Here is a 17611-nt window from a genome sequence, read left to right on the forward strand (position 1 = left end):
TACTTCGTACGTAGTATACCATGTGCTAACACAGAGTAAGTAATATCTGTAATACTCCGTACTTACTACTTACAGTACTCAACGAGTGCTCTGTACTCCGTACAGTAAGTACAACACACTACAGCTAAAATACAGCGCATAATAGTACGTGAGAATAAGTACTGTGCGTGCCTGAGCTCCCACTCACTTCGGGCACCATCAGGCCTGAACCTTCAGCGAGCCCTCCCCTCACTGCTTGCTTGATCCTTCTGCTCCCCCATCTCGGATAGACAATACGATTCCGCCATGACCGTCACACACATTGTCTTGCTCGCGTTCAAGCCCGATGCTAGTGCCGCAGCCGTCGAGGAGGTTCGTCTTCCTTTTGTACAGACACTTGTCTACCTACCGACGCCCGCACCTTACGGCCCCTCATCCCGCCGACTTCGGCACTCTCACCATGCTCATCTTCCCCTCTCGCCTTGGCATTTCCTGCTCCTGCTGACGGAACCATGCCCAGTGCATCGGCCAGCTTCTGGGTTTAAAAGAAGCCTGTGTCCACCCGGAGACCAGGAAGCCGTACATCAAGTCCTCGTCGGGCGGCAAAGATATGTCTATCGAGGGGCTGCAGGTGCGTTCTGCCATGTCATGAGACCTCGACGAAATTTCCACCGTCCCAACGCCATGTCAACTGACCTTGAACTGACCATGACCTATCCGTCATTCATTCGTATAGCAAGGCATCACGCACGCCTACGTTGTCGAGTTCGCTTCTGTCGAGGACCGCGACTACTACGTTCGAAAAGACCCGGCCCACCTGGCCTTTGTGAAGAACTACATCGTCTCACCCGACACCGTCGTCATGAAGGGACAGGTTGTTGACTTTGTGCCCGGAAACTACTGATCGCGCAGTTGCTCATCCTCGCATACTGGGTCGATGGATTGGCTGAATAGGATGAATCGATGATCTGGCGTCGGCCAGGTCGATGCGCCATTATGCTGTGTCTCCGAGCATGTGGACGGCCACTTGCACCATGATTCAAACGTGATGGCTGTCCATGTTGGCATGTACTGTAACACAGGCCGAGCAATTCTTCAATCGTACGCTGTACAATACATGCCCTTGGGTGGGCAGGGGAGAAGCCGGCCGTCGAGAGGAACCTAACCGTTTCCTTTGAAGGGAGCACTCACTCTGGCCCCCTCAGCTCGAGCGGCCCCACGTGACACCGCGTTCAGGCATCGCCAACGTTTCCTCATCATTCGGCCCGTACTAAACGTTTTATTCCGTCGGTCCGTCCACGCGCTCGCCTGTCACCCCACCGCCCTCACTTCCGAGACCAGTCCCTTTCTTTCCTTCTCCTTCTCCCCCGCTCCTCCGCCGTGCTGACCCAGGAACTCGCCATGGCTTCCCGTATATCTATCCCCTGGCGCCGAGCAGGCCGACCCAGCGCCTTCACAGCTTCCTCCTCGAGCCTCACATCTCGCGCCCTCGTCCGCCGACAACCGTGTCGCATGTACTCGTCTGAACCCCTGCGAGGAAACTCGAGCAGGGTCAAGTTCTGGCCCTTTTTCGGAATTATCGCTCTGGGATCCCTTGGATACGTCGCTCTTGTGAACCGTCGCAAAGGTAACAGCCAGCTCGCTCGCTCGTCCCACCTACCCACGGCATGTAGCACCTCGAGAAGCTGACGCATCAACCGCAGACATGCCTCCTGCAATCGACGCACCCAAACCAGCCGCTGGCCAGCTCCCCGCCCCGGCCAAGTCGACTCCGACCTTCTCCCCTGACCGTGTCACCGTCCTCTTCGTCCTCGGCGGCCCCGGCGCCGGCAAAGGCACCCAATGCGCCAAGCTCGTCAAAGAGCACGGCTTCACCCACCTCTCGGCCGGTGACCTCCTCCGCGCGGAGCAGGAGCGGCCCGGCTCCCAGTTCGGCGACCTCATCCGCCGCTATATCAAGGACGGCCTCATCGTTCCCATGGAGGTCACCGTCCAGCTCCTCGAGAATGCCATGACCGATGCCCTGCGCAAGACTGGCTCCGTAACCGGCCGCTTCCTCATCGACGGCTTCCCCAGAAAGATGGATCAAGCCCACAAGTTTGAGGAGGCCGTCTGCCCGGCCAAGATGGTCCTCTTCTACGACTGCTCCGAGGAGGTCATGGAGAAGCGCCTGATGGAGCGTGGCAAGACGAGCGGCCGCGCTGATGACAACGCCGAGAGCATCCGCAAACGCTTCCGCACATTTGTCGAGACGAGCATGCCCGTCGTCGACTACTACGAGAAGGAGGGCAAGGTCATCAAGGTCGATGCCACGGCCACCCCTGACTCCGTTTATGCAACCACCCAGAAGCGGCTTGCAGAGCGCCTCGGTGCCAATTTTTAAGAAACATCAACCACGACAGCAACAATAAGCACCAGATCTCTTTTGTATGGCAGGCGGCGCGTCTCATCTTTTCGCGCCATGTGGGATACGGACACGGATAGAGTACGGAAAATTGGGCTGAATCGCATTAGAACAGGTAGTGCCCACTGCTGGCAAAGGGGACGGCACGAGTCGAGGGAAAGGCGTCGTTCATTGTCGCCATGGACCTCATTGCTGGCTATGCCGTTCAAGTTCGTCGAAACTTTCACCTATCATTGTAGCACAATACATCTATTTTTTTTCTCCTCTTACTCCAGGCCAAAGCCAGTCGTCGGGCGCAGTCAAAAGTTCGACTCCGGCCCCTCGTCATACACACACAGTTCTGGAGTATTACACATCTCTTCGTTTCATTGAATCTATTTACCCAAGGAAACTTGCCTCCCTGATGCGGGGAAACAGAAACACTTGGATGCTGAACCGGCTACGCCATTCGCAAAAACAAAGCCCTCATCACTGCCAGCATCTGGCATGACACCCAACCATGTATGAACACACAAGAAAATCGCCACCTTGAATACACACCAGTGTAGAATTGAGCCTTTTAGTCGTCATTGTCCGTCCTTTCACGCTGCTGTTGTTGCTGTCGTCGAGGGCCACCGCCCATGCCGGCGTTGTTCATCTTCCGTTCCAAATCCTGAATCTCGCGCTCCTTCTGCGACTTTGCGTTGCTCTGCTCTTGGCGCAGGACCCCCAGCACGTTCTGCAACGTTGTCCTCCAGTGATCCACCCGGGTCGACAGCTCTTGGTACTGCTTCTGGCCGAAGACGCGGTACGTGACTTTGTGGACGAGGAACATGTTGCGCTGTTGAGACAGCTTGCCCTCGACGAGACCGGCTCGGATAACATCAATCGCCCACATCTCGATGTCTTCGGCCGGAATTTGAAGCGCCTTGACGATTTTGGAATACTCGATCTCGCGGCTCGGCGTCGCGGCCGCGAGGCTGGCAAAGGTGAGGAGCCGCATCTTGCGGTGCATCTTCTCGTGGTCGAGCTTCTGCTTCTCTACCCAGCCCTCGTGCTCCTCGTTGAAGTCGTTGTAGTCCTCGAGGTCTTGCTCGGCAAAGATGTTCAAGAGCTGAGAGAAGATTGGGTGCGAGTCGCTGAGAGCCTGGACGCTGGGGATGGCGCGAATATCTTGGAAGAGGAAGTGGGAGTTGGAGAGAATGGCCATCCTGATGGCGCGGAGCGATAACCTCTGGGCATCCTCCGACGTGATTTCGTCCTTCTCATCAGCGTCGAATGTTCGGAGAGCTTTGAGGATGAACTCGTAGCAGATACTGCGACCGGTGTTAGCTTTCCATGGCTCACTTCCATTCCTGATGGCAAAACCGCCCAGGAAAGCAGCCCTGCTGCCTGCACGGTGAGCACTCACTCTTCGTCGCCACCTTCCAGGGCGGCTTCGGCAACCTCTTCGTACAGCTTGCGCTCAATCTCCTCGTCACAACCCCACGACTCCATCCACTCGGGCAGCTTGTCTAGGTATGGCCGCAGATTGTCGAACATGCTATGCGCCTTCAAGAACTTGAGAATCTCCCGGAAAACGCGTGCCCGAATGGGATCCTCCTGCTCGAGCAGGTTGAAGACCGTCGTTAGCGCGTTGAGCGACAGGCTCTGACCGTGGACGGGCGAGTTGGCGAGAGGTTTGGAGAAGGTACTGCAGAGCGTTGGCAGATACTTCTTCGGGTCGGCGGACTGCAAAACGAGATGGATCATGAGATTCGACGCGGCCGTGTACTCCTTTTCGGCCACGGTGTTGAGGGCTTGCGAGGCAGCAACCAGCTTCGACAGGACCTCTTCCTTAGGTGCATCCTCCTTGGTCAGCAGCTGCTTTGCCTCCTCGGCCTTCAGATAGTCGGCCATTTCCCTGGCGAGCTCCTCGAAGGAACCATCGACGAAGAGCAGCTGGGGCTGGCCATTGCTCTTGGTGGCTGCCATCTTGCGGCTCGGGTCGATCGTGTCGTTCACCGATCGGTCGGTCGGTCTCGATGTTTTGGTCGTTGGGGGTAAGGGCCAGGGGCGATTCGGGAGGGGTAGGTGCCTTCGCGATCGACGGCAGAAGTGAGAGGGGGTGGAACTCACACTGCAGAGCGAGCGGAAAATGTGAAGGTGAAGCGTTCTGGCAGGGTCGGCGCCTGAATAGCCCTGTGGTGGGACTTGAGCGGCCCACCCCGCCGAGTTTTCTGCCCACTGAGTCTGTGGGAGCTAAGCGAGGGCGGTGACTCTGAAGACGCGCACATGATGTATCACGTGATTATTGACAACTCAGCTTGCACTTTAAATATCGCTTCAGGACTTGGCCTTACTGCACCAATACAGCATTCTTAGTATTGACAAGTACAGGAATTTCTTGAATGCATGTACTGTATTTATACGGAGTACTTTGCATGTATACTCCGTACAAGTAATACCTGCTGTTGGTGCTCCGTATCATGCTCTTTGAATGACAGCCTACAACAACTACAGGGCAACGGTCTCCACCACCCACCTCACCGCTATCTGCGAGTACTTACCTGTACGGAGTACTCTTCGAACGGTTTTTTCTATCGTCTCGTATTTACGTTTATGGACGAATACAAAAATGGACGCAATAAGAGGAGAATATCAAACCTATGATCTTTCATCGTATGCCCATTTCCATCGTCAAAACACCAAAAGATGAAAACATACTACACCGTCGCGTCTCTTTACCCTGATGGTTGCATATGAGTATGTGGCGTAAACTGATATAAAATCCCTCCCTATACGATCAATACCGGGCTATCTCTCGAGACATTGTAAGGAAATGGACCGGTGCAGTGATTGCAAAGTCTGCCACGGCAACCCAGGCACGAAATGTCATCGTAGACGTTTATCGATTCGCAGGTGCGTTGGCCTTCTTTTTTCCTTTGCCAGCTGCGTCCCCTGCTGGGTAAATGCTTCCACTTTCATCCGGGTAAAGCGGCATGTCACCCTTACCGCCCATGGCCATGAACGCGCCAGGAGCCCGCTGGCTGTCGGGGGCCGGTTCCTTGGCCGAATTCGTGATACGCTGCTTGTTCTTTGCGTAGACCTTGACGGGGCGTTTGTTCTCCCCGGCAGGAAGCTCGGCGGTCACCTGGACAGAGTTGAGAGTCGCGAGCAGCGTTCTCTCACGCACCGGCGCGCGTCGTTGGACCTCGAGGCCGGCGATTCCGCCGACAAGACCACCGGTGCTGTCATCGACGCCCGGTGTATTCTGCGTGAGCCAGGGATGCGACAGGCACTGCTCAATGGTAAATCTCTTCTCCGGATCGACGACGAGCATGGAGTCGATGAGGTCCACTACCTGCCGATCAGCATCAGACGACAAGAGTCGGGGAGCGAGAGGCGAGACTCACGAGCCGGATCGCCGACAGAGTCCCAGTAAGGTGAAGGATAATCGAAGCGACCACTCTTGATCTGCTGCGAGAGGGTGAAGGGGAAGTCTTTCGAATAGAGCTCGTCGGAAAAGGGGGGGAAGCCACAGAGGCAAATGTAGAGGACGACGCCGAGAGACCAGACGTCGACGGCTTTGGTGTACTTTCGTTGCTTGGAATCGGCGAGGATCTCGGGAGCAACGTAGCTGGGCGTGCCGCAGAGGGTGGTGGTGAAGGATTCCTCGCCGATGATCTTGGCGAGGCCAAAGTCGGCTAGCTTGACATGCATGTCCTTGTCGACCATGAGAATGTTTTCGGGCTTGATGTCCCGGTGTACGATGTTTCGTTCGTGCTGCGGATGGACATGAGCATGCTGCCGGGCGGCTCGAGCAAGAGAGGTTGGCAAGGAGACGTACGAGATACTTGACTCCCTGGAAAAGCTGCCGGAAGAGCTTGCGGGTTTCGCATTCGCTCAGCTTCTGCTTCATGACGATCAAGTTGAACAGCTCGCCCTCGGGGGCGAGCTCGAGGACGAGGTAGACGCGGTCTCGCTCGTTGAAGGTATCCTTGAGGCAGAGGACGTTGGGGTGGCTGACACCCATCAAGACACCAATTTCCTGCTGCAGCCCCTCCGTCTTTGTCCGGTCCTCGACGCCGGGATGCTTGGTGAAGATCTTGACGGCATACCTCTGACCGGTCGCTTTCTCGACGCACAAGTAGACCTCGGCAAAGTGCCCCTTGCCGAGCTTCTCCTTGAGCGTGTACTGTTGCAGGAATGCGCTGGTGTGTCGGCTTCGAGGGTACCGAAAGACGAATCTCGCCTTGCCGTGGACGGCAATTTCGTCCTGGTCCTCGAGCTCCCGGCGCTGGTTACGGCCGACGATGGCCTCGTTGACAAAGGTGCCATTGCTGGACAGGTCCTCGACGATGGCAACGCTGTCGGTGCCCTTGTTCTCGGCGAAGAGGAGGCAGTGCCTGTTGGAAACGACCCCTTCGCCGACGACGACGTCTGGAGGCGGGCTTAGCAACGAAGAGGGAGGCGGGCTCGAGGTGACTCACCACACTCGGGATGGCGGCCTATGAGATAGCCGCCGGACGCGACGCCCTTTACTTTGGAGCGCTCGTAGGCCTCCTCCTCCTTGAGCGGGGCAGATTTACCATCGGACGGCTGGTCGTGTCCATTCGCCGCGGCTTGCATCGCGCCTCGCAACGGACAGGCATTCCGCTTCTTCATCACGAGGGGCTTGTCGCCATATTTGGGATCGAGAGGGACCAGGTATCCCCAAACGCCCTCCTTCACCTCGTCCTCGACCTCGTCGGAGAGGGCGGGATGGCGGTCGACGTACTGGCTGAGCGGCTGCGTGTCCTGCGGGGGCGAGGAGAGTGCCTGGCTCTGGGACCACGGCTCGACGACCTTGCGCGGCGTCGCCTCCTCGGTCCTGGGAGCAGGCGGCGTCGCCGTCGATTCCTTGGGAACGTCGCTCGTGCTTTCGTCGGCGGGGATGGTTACGGGAGTCGGCAGCTGCTGCCTGTCCGTCTTGTCGTTGGCTCCGGCCTGGGACAGACGATCGGAGCGTCGGGGCCTCTTCGACTCGGTTTCGTCCTCAGGCAACGACCCCTGAAGTTCCAAGACGTTTGGTGAGCGGATGGAAGGTGCAAGCGCGTGGACGAATGAACGAACGAATGGCTGGGGCGGCAACGGCGGCAACGACAACAACGACAACGGCAACGGCAACGGCAACGACAACGGCAACGACAAAGACAGCGGCAACGGCAAAGATAACGGCAACGGCAAAGACAAGGGCAACGGCAATTCGCCGGTCAATCAGTGGGCGAAACTCACCAACGGACGCTTCAATTGGCTCTTCTCATTGCGAGGCGCCATCTCCTTGGCAGCGTAACGGGTTACACACTCTGTAGTCCTGTGCTGCTGTCTTGTCCTGTCCTGTCGAAGGAAGTCTGGCGTTTGGCAACAATTCGCGGTCGGCGGTACGAAGAAGTTACTGATGGGCGCCCGGGTACCGTGAATGCAGCAGAGTCGATGGATGGAATGGATGACTCGACGTGGAGTCAAGCGTAGGTGTGCATGCACAGTGAGTAACAGTAGTACAAGTACGACTCTATTTGGGGTGGAGGAGAGAGGACGGGACCGCAAGCCACAAGGTATTATTGCTGCAAGTACAGCACAATTATAGAAAATCGTACTAGGCGTATACTGTAAGTAAGTACTTGCAACATGCGCCGCACACCAACTGTACATGCACTTGCGCGTTCTTGTACCAAGTGCACGTAAGTACTTGAATAATTGGCACATGAACTTAAGTAGTTATATGTTAGTACTTACACCTACTATGTACATGTGGACGTACTAAGTATTTACTAGACTGTGCGCTACAACTTGACAGGTACGGATGATCGCCAGTCAGCCTCCCTCCTGCCGGTCGCGTCGGCAGCACCGTGCACGTGTGTCCCCGTGTTGCCGTGTGGCCCTCGAAGCGCCTGCTGAGCCCCATTGATGAAGACGGAAAGAGAGAGTGTGCGTAAGAAGGAGACTTGGCCGATACGACAGTCACACACTTGCAAGAACAAGCCTCTGCACAATCCAAGGAGCAGTCAGAGCAAGGTACTGCACGGAGCGCTGACGATGGTGACCAGCCCTTTGTTGCGCATCAGTAAGTACACGTGCGGTAGGTGAGCAAGTACATGTACAAGTAACTGTAAGTACTTGAGCATTGCCGGGATGTACATGTACAAGTGGGAGTATCTACTGTAGGTTACAAGCACTACAGTACTCAAGTACAGTGCGGACATGGTTACTACGGAGTACTACGGTAGGTTTTATCTAGTAGAGTACTTACTTATGGTAGTGGATAGGTCGCCGGTAGCACTAGGCATTACTAGAGGCACCTGTACTCCGTAATGGCAGTACGAGTGCCAGTTCGAGCTGCGTGTCCGAAAGATGCCACTGCCTCGACGCGTTACGCGAGGCTCAAAAATGCTCCACCTTGCCCCAAACAGTTACAGTTACGGAGTACAACAAGCATGCTACTACGACAACTACTGGTGCTTGGGTGTGTATAAGTATTGTAGAAACAGAGTGTAAGTGTGCTTGTATCTGAACACCCGTCCCTTCTTGTTCCAAATGCAAGTGTTTGTGCTCGCTCCGTACAGCAGCCTTGGAATATGCTCTCTTCGAGCTTAAGTGTCTATCCCGCGTTAGCAATAGGGAACGTGACTTGGGAAGGACTAGACTTTGACACTGTTGCCCTCACTGCCGCGTACAGTACAAGCACGCTGTGGCTATTGTACTGCGTACATGCTAAGCATTAATACTACAAGCACTCTGTAAGTACGAGGGAATTACTGTACGGAGAAATTATAGTACAGGACGGAGTAGGCGTACCTAAGTACAGCACTTTAGTACCTGCCTGTAGAGGCTGTAGGTAAGGCGCAAGTACAGGGAAGTGTTGGCATACCTACTTAGGTACCTACCTAGTACCTAGAGCCTAGGTACTAGGTACTAGGTAGTAGAAATGCATCCAGTGCGTACTCCGTACTTCGTACAGTACATGTGCTTACTTACAGCTTGGTATCAATTAATGCATGCAGGCTACAGTTCTTGCCAGGTACACCCCCAACCATCAAGTACAATCACAAGACAAAGTGACGATTCAATTTTGGTAGCGCTACCAATGATAATTAATACAAAGTGAATCGACACTTTGGCCACTCCAATATGTGCACTTGTACTTACTTGGGCATACGGAGTACATAGGTGCCGATTAGGCAAACCCAGGTCGTACTTGTGCCCCTCATATATCCTCCGTACCAACTACCAGAGCAGTACAGTACATGTGCACTTCCGGAGCACTGTGAGCGCACGAACCGCCGTACCTATGGTCAACGCAAGCGTGACCAGCGTCAGTCGGACATCAAACTCGTCCGCTGGTCATGACCAAACGTAGCGCACACCCCATGACCATGGCATCGTCCGTCACGCCGCGCAACATGGTGGCGACCTCCAGTTGTCATCCTTGCTGCAATTGGTTCGCCTTGGTAGGCACTCGGCATCCTGGGAGACTTTGAAAAGCAACTACCATGCTGCGCTGATATGACACTTTGTTTTACGGAATGTACCACGGGCGACTCGAGACTTAGCATGGCACATATAGATGTGGCATGAAAACTTGGAAACATAGCGCGACACCTACGCTTATACGGGGCTACTCTTCATATGGAGAATACTTGTGCACATGCAGAGTGTCGAAACTCTGTTTGGTATGGCAACACCAAACCATCATGGATGGCATGGATTACCGTTGCGCATGTAAGGAGATGAATGCATTCAGGACAAGGACAAACTTGACACTTGACCTGCGCCGCTCCTGTAATTTTCTGGATTCTTAAAGGCGCATAGCATGTTCGACAACCTAGGGGGCAGCACGATAGGCTCCAAAGTCCTTGTTCCCCATACTTACAACTACATCTGCTATAGGTAATTGTAAGTGTACTGTACGTACGGATACGGTACTTAAGTACGTGTGCTGTAAGTACTTCCTGGAAGTACTGTAAATACAGTACTGTGCAGTAAGTAGTTGTAAGCACTGTACTGTACGTAGCATTCGTAGCAGTAAGCAGAACGGCGATGCGGAATTGAGATGGAAAGCCGTAATACGTAATAGCAAGTCCAACGAAATCCACCGACAGACCGAACCGAAAGACACAACTCCATTTGGACTCCGTACCACTCCAAGTGCACATGTGCAACGCATCCCCACTGCAGCAAATTAAACTAAACGAGAGCTAGATCCTACGACGTTCAATATTACGGTATTGCCACGTCCTGGACGACAAACCCGATGATAACATGGCACCTCACTCTCCTCTTATACCTACCTTCTTTGCCCCATAGCCCAGCTATATGTAGAATCGAAGACGTAATGATACCCTCTCCCCGCCCCCAATAAAAAACACCCCTTGATTGTACCTGCGCGGAATGAAGTATTAAAGGCGACGCTGTCTCGTGAACACGCCGAACCGGGCTTCGTCTCTTGCTCACTTCGATCTCACCTTTACATCGGCGACTATAATAATAATAGGCACGAATTATCCATCTACCATGAGAGCAACAACATTATTGTGGCTTCTTCCGCTGAGCCTTGGAATCGCCACAGAGGTGGGTGATAAACATGACGGCCTTGGACCCTACTCAAGTCCAGAAGTTACCATCTTGTGTGAAAGCAACCCCGACGACCGAAGGTATATAAGATTGCCGGATGGGCACTGGATGAGACAAACGCTACAGTGGTGCCTGATGGAGAAGCTTTGTGGAAGAAAACACGACTATTTCGTGTGTCCGTACTGGCTCCCGGAGGAGTGGAAAACACGAGCGGCCGCCAGGGCGCAACAAGACAGCTAAACGGACTGCGGCTAGGACGATAAACAGGTTTTATAGCGAAGCGAGAGAAGAAAGGGAAGGGAACATACTGCAGCTATGTGTGCTCTCATGACGAATGGTAATAAAGCATCATGCGAACTATCGCCATCCAAGACCAGACCTTGTCCCATCTATGCCCATGCCTTCCGCCACCCTGCTTTGCAAGTTGACCCATCGTTGCGGCTCGGAAGAGCGCCGACGACCAGCGCAACACAATACTCCACGCAGATGGCTAAGACAAGGACATCTCATCCCCTGATTCATGGCCGTTCCCCCAAGCGCGTACATGTGTCAAGGCGCGAGGCCAAACGATACCTTCCCATTACCATTAGCAACTACATTGGTAGCTATCCATCCCGAGCACCTCTTCGACTTTTGTTTTCCAACCTGTTGCCGGGAGCATCGCCGGTCCACAGCCGCTTGCTTCCTCGGCTTCATGAATCGTCGGCCCGTCTCGCCCGCCCGTCGTGGCCGGTGACGCCATGTGACCCACAGCCCAGCCGGCATCATGTCGAGGCTGCCGACCCTACTCGGGGCGTGCCCTCTCCAATGTCGATTCCCCTCCAGTCCCGTTCCCGTCAAGCCGTACGTTAAACTCATACCGTTCCCGCGCGAAACGAGCGGACCTCTTGCCAGCTAAAGACGGCTAGTCGACGCCCATCGTCATCATAAGTAATAGCATGTCTCATTACTTGCCGTCGTCCCCAAACTCCGCATGCGAGGTGGAAGGTCGTACATGTGGTAGCAGAGGGTCAGGCCCGCCAATCGATCCCAGAATCCGGGTTCCTACCTCTCGGGGATGGGCGATTTCGCCAGTCTCCCGCCGACGCTGACGCGCTTCTGCAGCCGAGACTCCCTCTCGCGCTGCGACCGCTCGGGCGCACCCAAGGTCGAGGGTAGCGACGACAGCTCGTCGCCCGCCGAGGCCCTACTTTTCCCAATCTTCTGCTCAAAATACTGCTGGGCGAATCGTCCGAGCGGAAAGGCCGGCAGCGACGCGGGAATCTCGGCGCCGTTTTGCGTGAGCAGCTCCGCAACCGGGAACGGCACCGCCTTGCACTCTTGGTCCGCCGGAGAGCTCGTGCCCGGTGTCGGCGACGGCGAGGCCGGGTCCGCCGCCGCCAGCGCGAGCCACACGGCGTGCGTTCCCCTCATCTTGTCCACGACGTTGGGGTTGGCCCTCAGCGCCAGCGCGTAGAGCACCTGCTGAATCTCGTTCTTCTTGATGGCCGCCAGCATCGTCTCGTCCGCCGTCGGGTACCTCGACAGGTTGGCCGAGAGAGGCTCGACGTAGGCCCGATCCACGTACTTGGCCGTGATGAACTTGAGACGCTGCTCGCGAGTCGCCTGCGGAGTCGGCTTCGTCGTCGCCGCGTCGAGCCTGGCCTCCCAGATCATGTTCGACACCCGGTTCCCGATGAGGAGGAGCAGCTCGACAATATCAACGGTGAAGGACTTGATGTCCAACGTCAGAGACCTGACCTTGCTGATGTGCGTGCCCAGCGATCGGTGAATGCCGCTGCACTCGATGCAGAGGATGATGCCCAGGTTGATCGACACCCACTCGACCTTGGACCCGGAGCCGCAGTCGGCGCACCAGTTGTTGCCTTGGTCCGCATCGCGCACCATCTGCAGCAGCTTGTCGGGGTCGTCGTCGTAGCCGGAGCTGGTCGTCCGCAGCACGCTCGGTCGAGCGCCCACCGTTATTCGCCGGAATGGCACGCCGCTGGCGGCGCTCGAGTGGTGGTGCGGCGGCTGGGCGCCGTGACCGAGCGACTGCGTCTTGCCCGTCAGGATGGAGCCGATGTCCCGCTTGATCGACGAGTCTCCCGACTTCTTCGCCGGCGCTGCCCTGTCCTGCGGGGCCCGCCCTTCCATGGCGCTCTGCAGGGCGTTGTTGATGGACACGATCCAGCTGTTCATGTCTTCCTCCGACGTCGCCTGGTAGACACGCTTGAAGCTCGGCGTGATGACCTCGAAGCAGAATCGTCGTTCGGCGTTGCGCGCTTCGCGAACCGACGCCATCCGCAGATCGATGGGATCCATGTGGAGGTCCAGCTTCTGCTTCCAGTTGCTGTACTCGGACAATTTCCCTTGATCGAGGACGATCCAGAACCTGCGAGGGTCGTTAGTGGCGTGCCATGGGCGGAGCCTTCGTTCCGCAACGCAGGAGGCAGCGGGCGGTCCTCCACTTACTTGTGCCAGCCTTGCTTGTTCAGGTTCCTCGGATCTACGTGGCCACCAGGTCTGTTCAAGGCCCAGAGAAGGCCCTCCTTCCGCTGGGTGACGAAGCTTTGGGACGAATCTCTCTCCTCGAGGTCACGGATGCCTTTGAACTTGGAGCCCTGCGCGGGGCTGCTCACCGAGGCGTGGCCCAAACTGCCGGGCGACCGCGAGAGCTCGACGCCGTGGCCGACGGCTGCGTGAGAGGCTCCCGTCGAGATGGCATTCTTCACCTGGGACCCGGTGCTGTCCGCTCGTCCGAGTTCCGAATCGGACAGGTTGCCCGTGTTGCCGTTGGCATGCGACGTGAGAGGCGCCGAGCTGCTGAGGCTGGCCTGTTCCGGTTCCATGTACGGAGTGTTGCTCTTCTCCAGGACGCGCCGCTTCTCCTCTCGCTCCTGACGTCGGTACTGGTACTCCTTGTCGGCCTCCAAGACCTCGGTCGACAGCGCGTCCAGCTGGGGAATGAGCCCTTCGATCCTCTTGGCCGTCGAAAGGAAGCCTTTCGTCTGGGCGTCGGCGTACTTTGTAAGGTGGGACAGGACTTCCTGTTCCTTGCGGCCACCGTGGAGGTCTTGGACGAAGCTGGAGTAGTCGAAGCGTTGCAGCTCAAAGTTTCGCCTCTTGTTCTGGTACTTGGAATCGCTCTCCGCCAGCTTCTTGGCCTTGACCGAGTCTTGGCGTTGGCCCAGATAGCGGGAAACGTACGAGTAGTAGTCTTTGCTCTCCTCCTCGAAGTCGCGCTTCTTGGACTCGGCCTGCTTGATGTCCAGCTGGTACAGCTTGGTGAGCGGCTCGATGATGATCTTCTGCAGGTTGGTCGTGCTTTGTCGCTCGTTCGCCAGCACCTCGCGGGCGATGCTGTCAAAGTAGTGCTCCAGAGCCGGCTGGATGGCGTTGGCGTTGGTCGACGAAGCCTCGCGCAAGGCGTCCATGAAGGCGACGAATGCATCGTTGGCCTCGATTTGCGACAGATGGGCCTGCTCGGCTCGCTTCAGCACCTTTTTCATCTGCGTTCGCATGTTGCCCGTCTTCTGCTCGAGCGCCTTGAGGGTTGCGCGAAACACGGGACCGTCGTCGGCGACGGCGACGTCATCGCCAGGCCGGCGGCAAGGCACATCGACCTTGACCGGCTCCTTGGAGTGGATTATGGAAAAGGCAGTCGCGTCGTTCGGCGACAGCAGGGGCGAGATGGGCTCTTCGATGTCGATCAAGCCTGTCAGCCTCGAATCGACCGACTGGGCCGAGGCAACTCGGATCTTCGGGGGCGAGGCCAGCAGGAATGGTGGGGACGGGGAGTTGGGATGGCTGAGGGGCGTGGCAGCATCTGCGCATCGTAGGTCAGCAGCGTTCCCGATCCGGCCGAATCCGAGCCGAGGCACCTACTCGAGACCCAGTAGGAGAAGCTGGCGAGGGTGACGAGGCGATGGGCGCGCGAGTCGTATTCGACAAACTGGTATTTCCCGTCAGCGGAGGGTTCCTCGTAGACTCGGCAGGCGAGGTTCGGTGTGTACGCTGCACGAGTTCCTCCAACCGCCCCCTCGGTCCTCGACGGACTTGGGCGGCCTCCACTTCCAGGTCCATTCGAACGAGACGGAAGGGTTACCGGCGGTGCTGTAATCCCCGACGAGGTCCACGTTGGCGTTTTTATGAAGGTTCGGGTCGGCATGGAACTCTCGCGTGACGAGGTTCTCGACTTCGCGCGGGGTAGAGGCGCAGACGTAGGTTAGGCCGGGGATGACCGTGTCGGTTGCGACGGGCTTGCCGTCGGCCCCGGCCTGTTGCAGTGATTGTCGGATGACAAAGGTGAAGGTAAAGATGAGCTCGTCGTCGCCGTTCAACTTGAGGAGGACGTTGGGGGTGCCGTCCGCATTATTCGGAGGCTCTGGGTCCTGGATTGAAATCATGGCCGTGTCAGCGTCCACGACGTCGAGGACCGTCGCAAAAAACGCGCCACGCAGTCGCATGCTTGGACTCACTTGAACGTATTCGATGGAAGAGCTATCGCTCGTCGGCCGGAAGACGGATATTCTGCTCGCTGGAAATGCATTGGGAACGATGTTGATGGAGCTGCGCTTCCGGGGGTTCGTGATGACGAGCGACGAGATGGTCACTACGACGAGTCGGTCAGCCTCTGCGCCGCGTCGGCAACGTTCGAGGGCCGCTGCGGGAGAAACGCACGACGGCTCTGGTCTCTGAGGTACAGAGACGACCCATCACCGGGCCTGCTGCTGACATTGCCCATGTCGAATACTGGCCGGCGGCGGCCGAGGGCGGCAATGAAAAGTTGACGCTACCACCTCCCGTCGCTCCTCTTGACGGGCGGACGAACAGACGAACAGAAGAGACAGGCAGCGCGGGGCTCAGGCTCTGAGCGGAGCAGAGGCCGTCATCTGGCGCACGGTATCGTTTCTGGAAGGGCCGAGAGGAATGGCAACTCTGGCGAGCGATGCAGGGGTTAGCGATGAGCAAAATAAAAAAAAAAACTATGTGGCCGCGATTCACGGGCGTCGTCGACATTCATTGGGGATGGCGATGTGAGATGAACGACGCCACGGTGGGGATGAAGAGAGCAAAGTGAGAGACGGTGCCTGTCACCTTGTGTCACCTGTGCAACTGTACTAACGTCGATTTGGGGGGGGGGGGGGGGGGGGGCAGGAGGCGCCAACCAAACGATCCAGCGATTCAAAGCGACCACGCGCCGCCTGCTACTGCCCCTGAAGCTGCAGGCAGGTTCGTGCCCCAACGCGGTGGAGCATGAATACTAGGTAGCTCGGTAGGGACTTGTCCCACGAAGTACTTACACCTACTTGTACATACTTACTTGCAGTAGTGCCCTCAAGTACTAGGAACGGAGTAATACTTACAGCACTGCTTAGGTTCAGAAGACGTGTATCAAGTACCTAGTACTTAGTACTCTCCAAATGTAACACTTAACGGCCAGAGTGCGGAGTATTAGTTTGTATAATAATTGTATTCGTTTCGCCCACTGTGCGCGAGTGCTTTGGGCACACGTACTGCCATGTGACGAACCATGGATCCAAGCTGCGGCGCAGCACACCCCCGTACCATGCCACAATAGAGCCTACAAAGTACTTGTGTCGTGCCAAGGCACTGAGACCGCAAGTACTTGTAGACCTGCCCAGTGCCCAAGTGGTAGAGTTCGGATTGAACAATTCGCTCCTTGCATGCTATTAATACCATCTATATGTAGTACAGCGCATGTACCCAGCGGGTAGTGGTACCTGTCATCTTTGGTGCATTGGCCCTAGTCTTGTACTTACAGTACGGAGTACATGTACTTAAGGTAAGTAATTAGCACCTATGTACGGAGCACTCCGTACTGTACACACCTAGTAGGTACCTGGTAGGCAACTGTAGCAGATACAAGTACAGTACGTTAGAGTACGGACGTCTCGTTCTCCCAGGTTTAGAGATAAGACCCAGCGATCGGTGACACCGAGAACGTACCCCAGGCACCAGCCCTAACGCACCCTGGGCTGGCTCAACAAGGAGCAGGCTGGCGCCATGATTGGCCATGGCAGTATACTAGGATTGTGAGTATCTTGGACCTCGCGACTGATGATACGCCATCCAGGTGCACGCACATGTGCCGATGACCTGCACAAAAAACAGCCAGCATAGCCTCGTGCAGTGAGAACCAGCACGTCTATGATTACTCGTCCATCGTGCTCTACCTTTAGCTGCGGCCGAAACGTTGTGAGTAGCAGGAGACGCGTGGTGATCCGCCGTGCTTGCGGTGTTCCTCTTTGTGTGTACCAAGGTCATGGTCACGGCACGGGCTTGGGGCCTGCTGCTAAGATTTGTCCATGTACTCCGTACAGTACTTGCAGTCGGTCGTCAGCTTCTCCCCAGGCCCGAACCGATACCACCGTACCCAAATGCCGTGCACCGGCCATCGACTGCTTTCACGAGCCTTGAATGAAGTCGGCATTGTGCACGCGGTAGCTTGCCAATCCTGCAGGCCTGCATGTCAAGTGGCCCTTGTCAGCGGTGACGTGCTTCGGCTAGGCCAGCGGCGGTGCAGTATGAATGCATTTGCACCTGGCACCAGAACAAAAGGAAGGGAGCAAGTACTGCAGATATTCTAGTGGGCGACGTGCGCGTTGGGAGGCCCCACGGTTCCTCTTCCTCGCTTGAAACGTTACTGCGCTT

At 56.4% G+C, this 17611-nt stretch overlaps 5 protein-coding genes across 5 annotated transcripts; 2 read left to right on the plus strand and 3 right to left on the minus strand.

The window, feature by feature from the left end:
- Nucleotides 1–285: 285 nt before the first annotated feature.
- Nucleotides 286–883, plus strand: DCS_05209 (stress responsive A/B barrel domain protein; the record flags this gene model as incomplete). The annotated part of the gene is made up of 3 exons (XM_040802515.1): nucleotides 286–351; nucleotides 500–610; nucleotides 716–883. The coding sequence occupies 3 exons, from the start codon at nucleotides 286–288 to the stop codon at nucleotides 881–883; spliced, it is 345 nt and encodes a 114-aa protein (XP_040657548.1).
- An 801-nt stretch (nucleotides 884–1684) lies between these two features.
- On the plus strand, nucleotides 1685–2362 carry DCS_05210 (uridylate kinase; the record flags this gene model as incomplete). The annotated part of the gene is made up of 1 exon (XM_040802516.1): nucleotides 1685–2362. One exon carries the CDS (start codon nucleotides 1685–1687, stop codon nucleotides 2360–2362), a length of 678 nt encoding a protein of 225 aa, XP_040657549.1.
- Nucleotides 2363–2942: 580 nt separating this feature from the next.
- Nucleotides 2943–4336, minus strand: DCS_05211 (eukaryotic translation initiation factor 3 subunit M; the record flags this gene model as incomplete). Its single annotated transcript, XM_040802517.1, has 2 exons — nucleotides 2943–3678; nucleotides 3774–4336. 2 exons carry the CDS (start codon nucleotides 4334–4336, stop codon nucleotides 2943–2945), a joined length of 1299 nt encoding a protein of 432 aa, XP_040657550.1.
- Nucleotides 4337–5249: 913 nt separating this feature from the next.
- On the minus strand, nucleotides 5250–7660 carry DCS_05212 (checkpoint kinase 2-like protein; the record flags this gene model as incomplete). Its single annotated transcript, XM_040802518.1, has 5 exons — nucleotides 5250–5701; nucleotides 5758–6127; nucleotides 6192–6784; nucleotides 6835–7393; nucleotides 7619–7660. The coding sequence occupies 5 exons, from the start codon at nucleotides 7658–7660 to the stop codon at nucleotides 5250–5252; spliced, it is 2016 nt and encodes a 671-aa protein (XP_040657551.1).
- A 4338-nt stretch (nucleotides 7661–11998) lies between these two features.
- Nucleotides 11999–15680, minus strand: DCS_05213 (centaurin beta; the record flags this gene model as incomplete). Its single annotated transcript, XM_040802519.1, has 5 exons — nucleotides 11999–13328; nucleotides 13409–14762; nucleotides 14822–14888; nucleotides 14950–15548; nucleotides 15617–15680. 5 exons carry the CDS (start codon nucleotides 15678–15680, stop codon nucleotides 11999–12001), a joined length of 3414 nt encoding a protein of 1137 aa, XP_040657552.1.
- Between the last annotated feature and the right edge of the window lie 1931 nt (nucleotides 15681–17611).

Source organism: Drechmeria coniospora, chromosome 02, assembly GCF_001625195.1.
Source record: "Drechmeria coniospora strain ARSEF 6962 chromosome 02, whole genome shotgun sequence".
Taxonomy (NCBI): domain Eukaryota; kingdom Fungi; phylum Ascomycota; class Sordariomycetes; order Hypocreales; family Ophiocordycipitaceae; genus Drechmeria; species Drechmeria coniospora.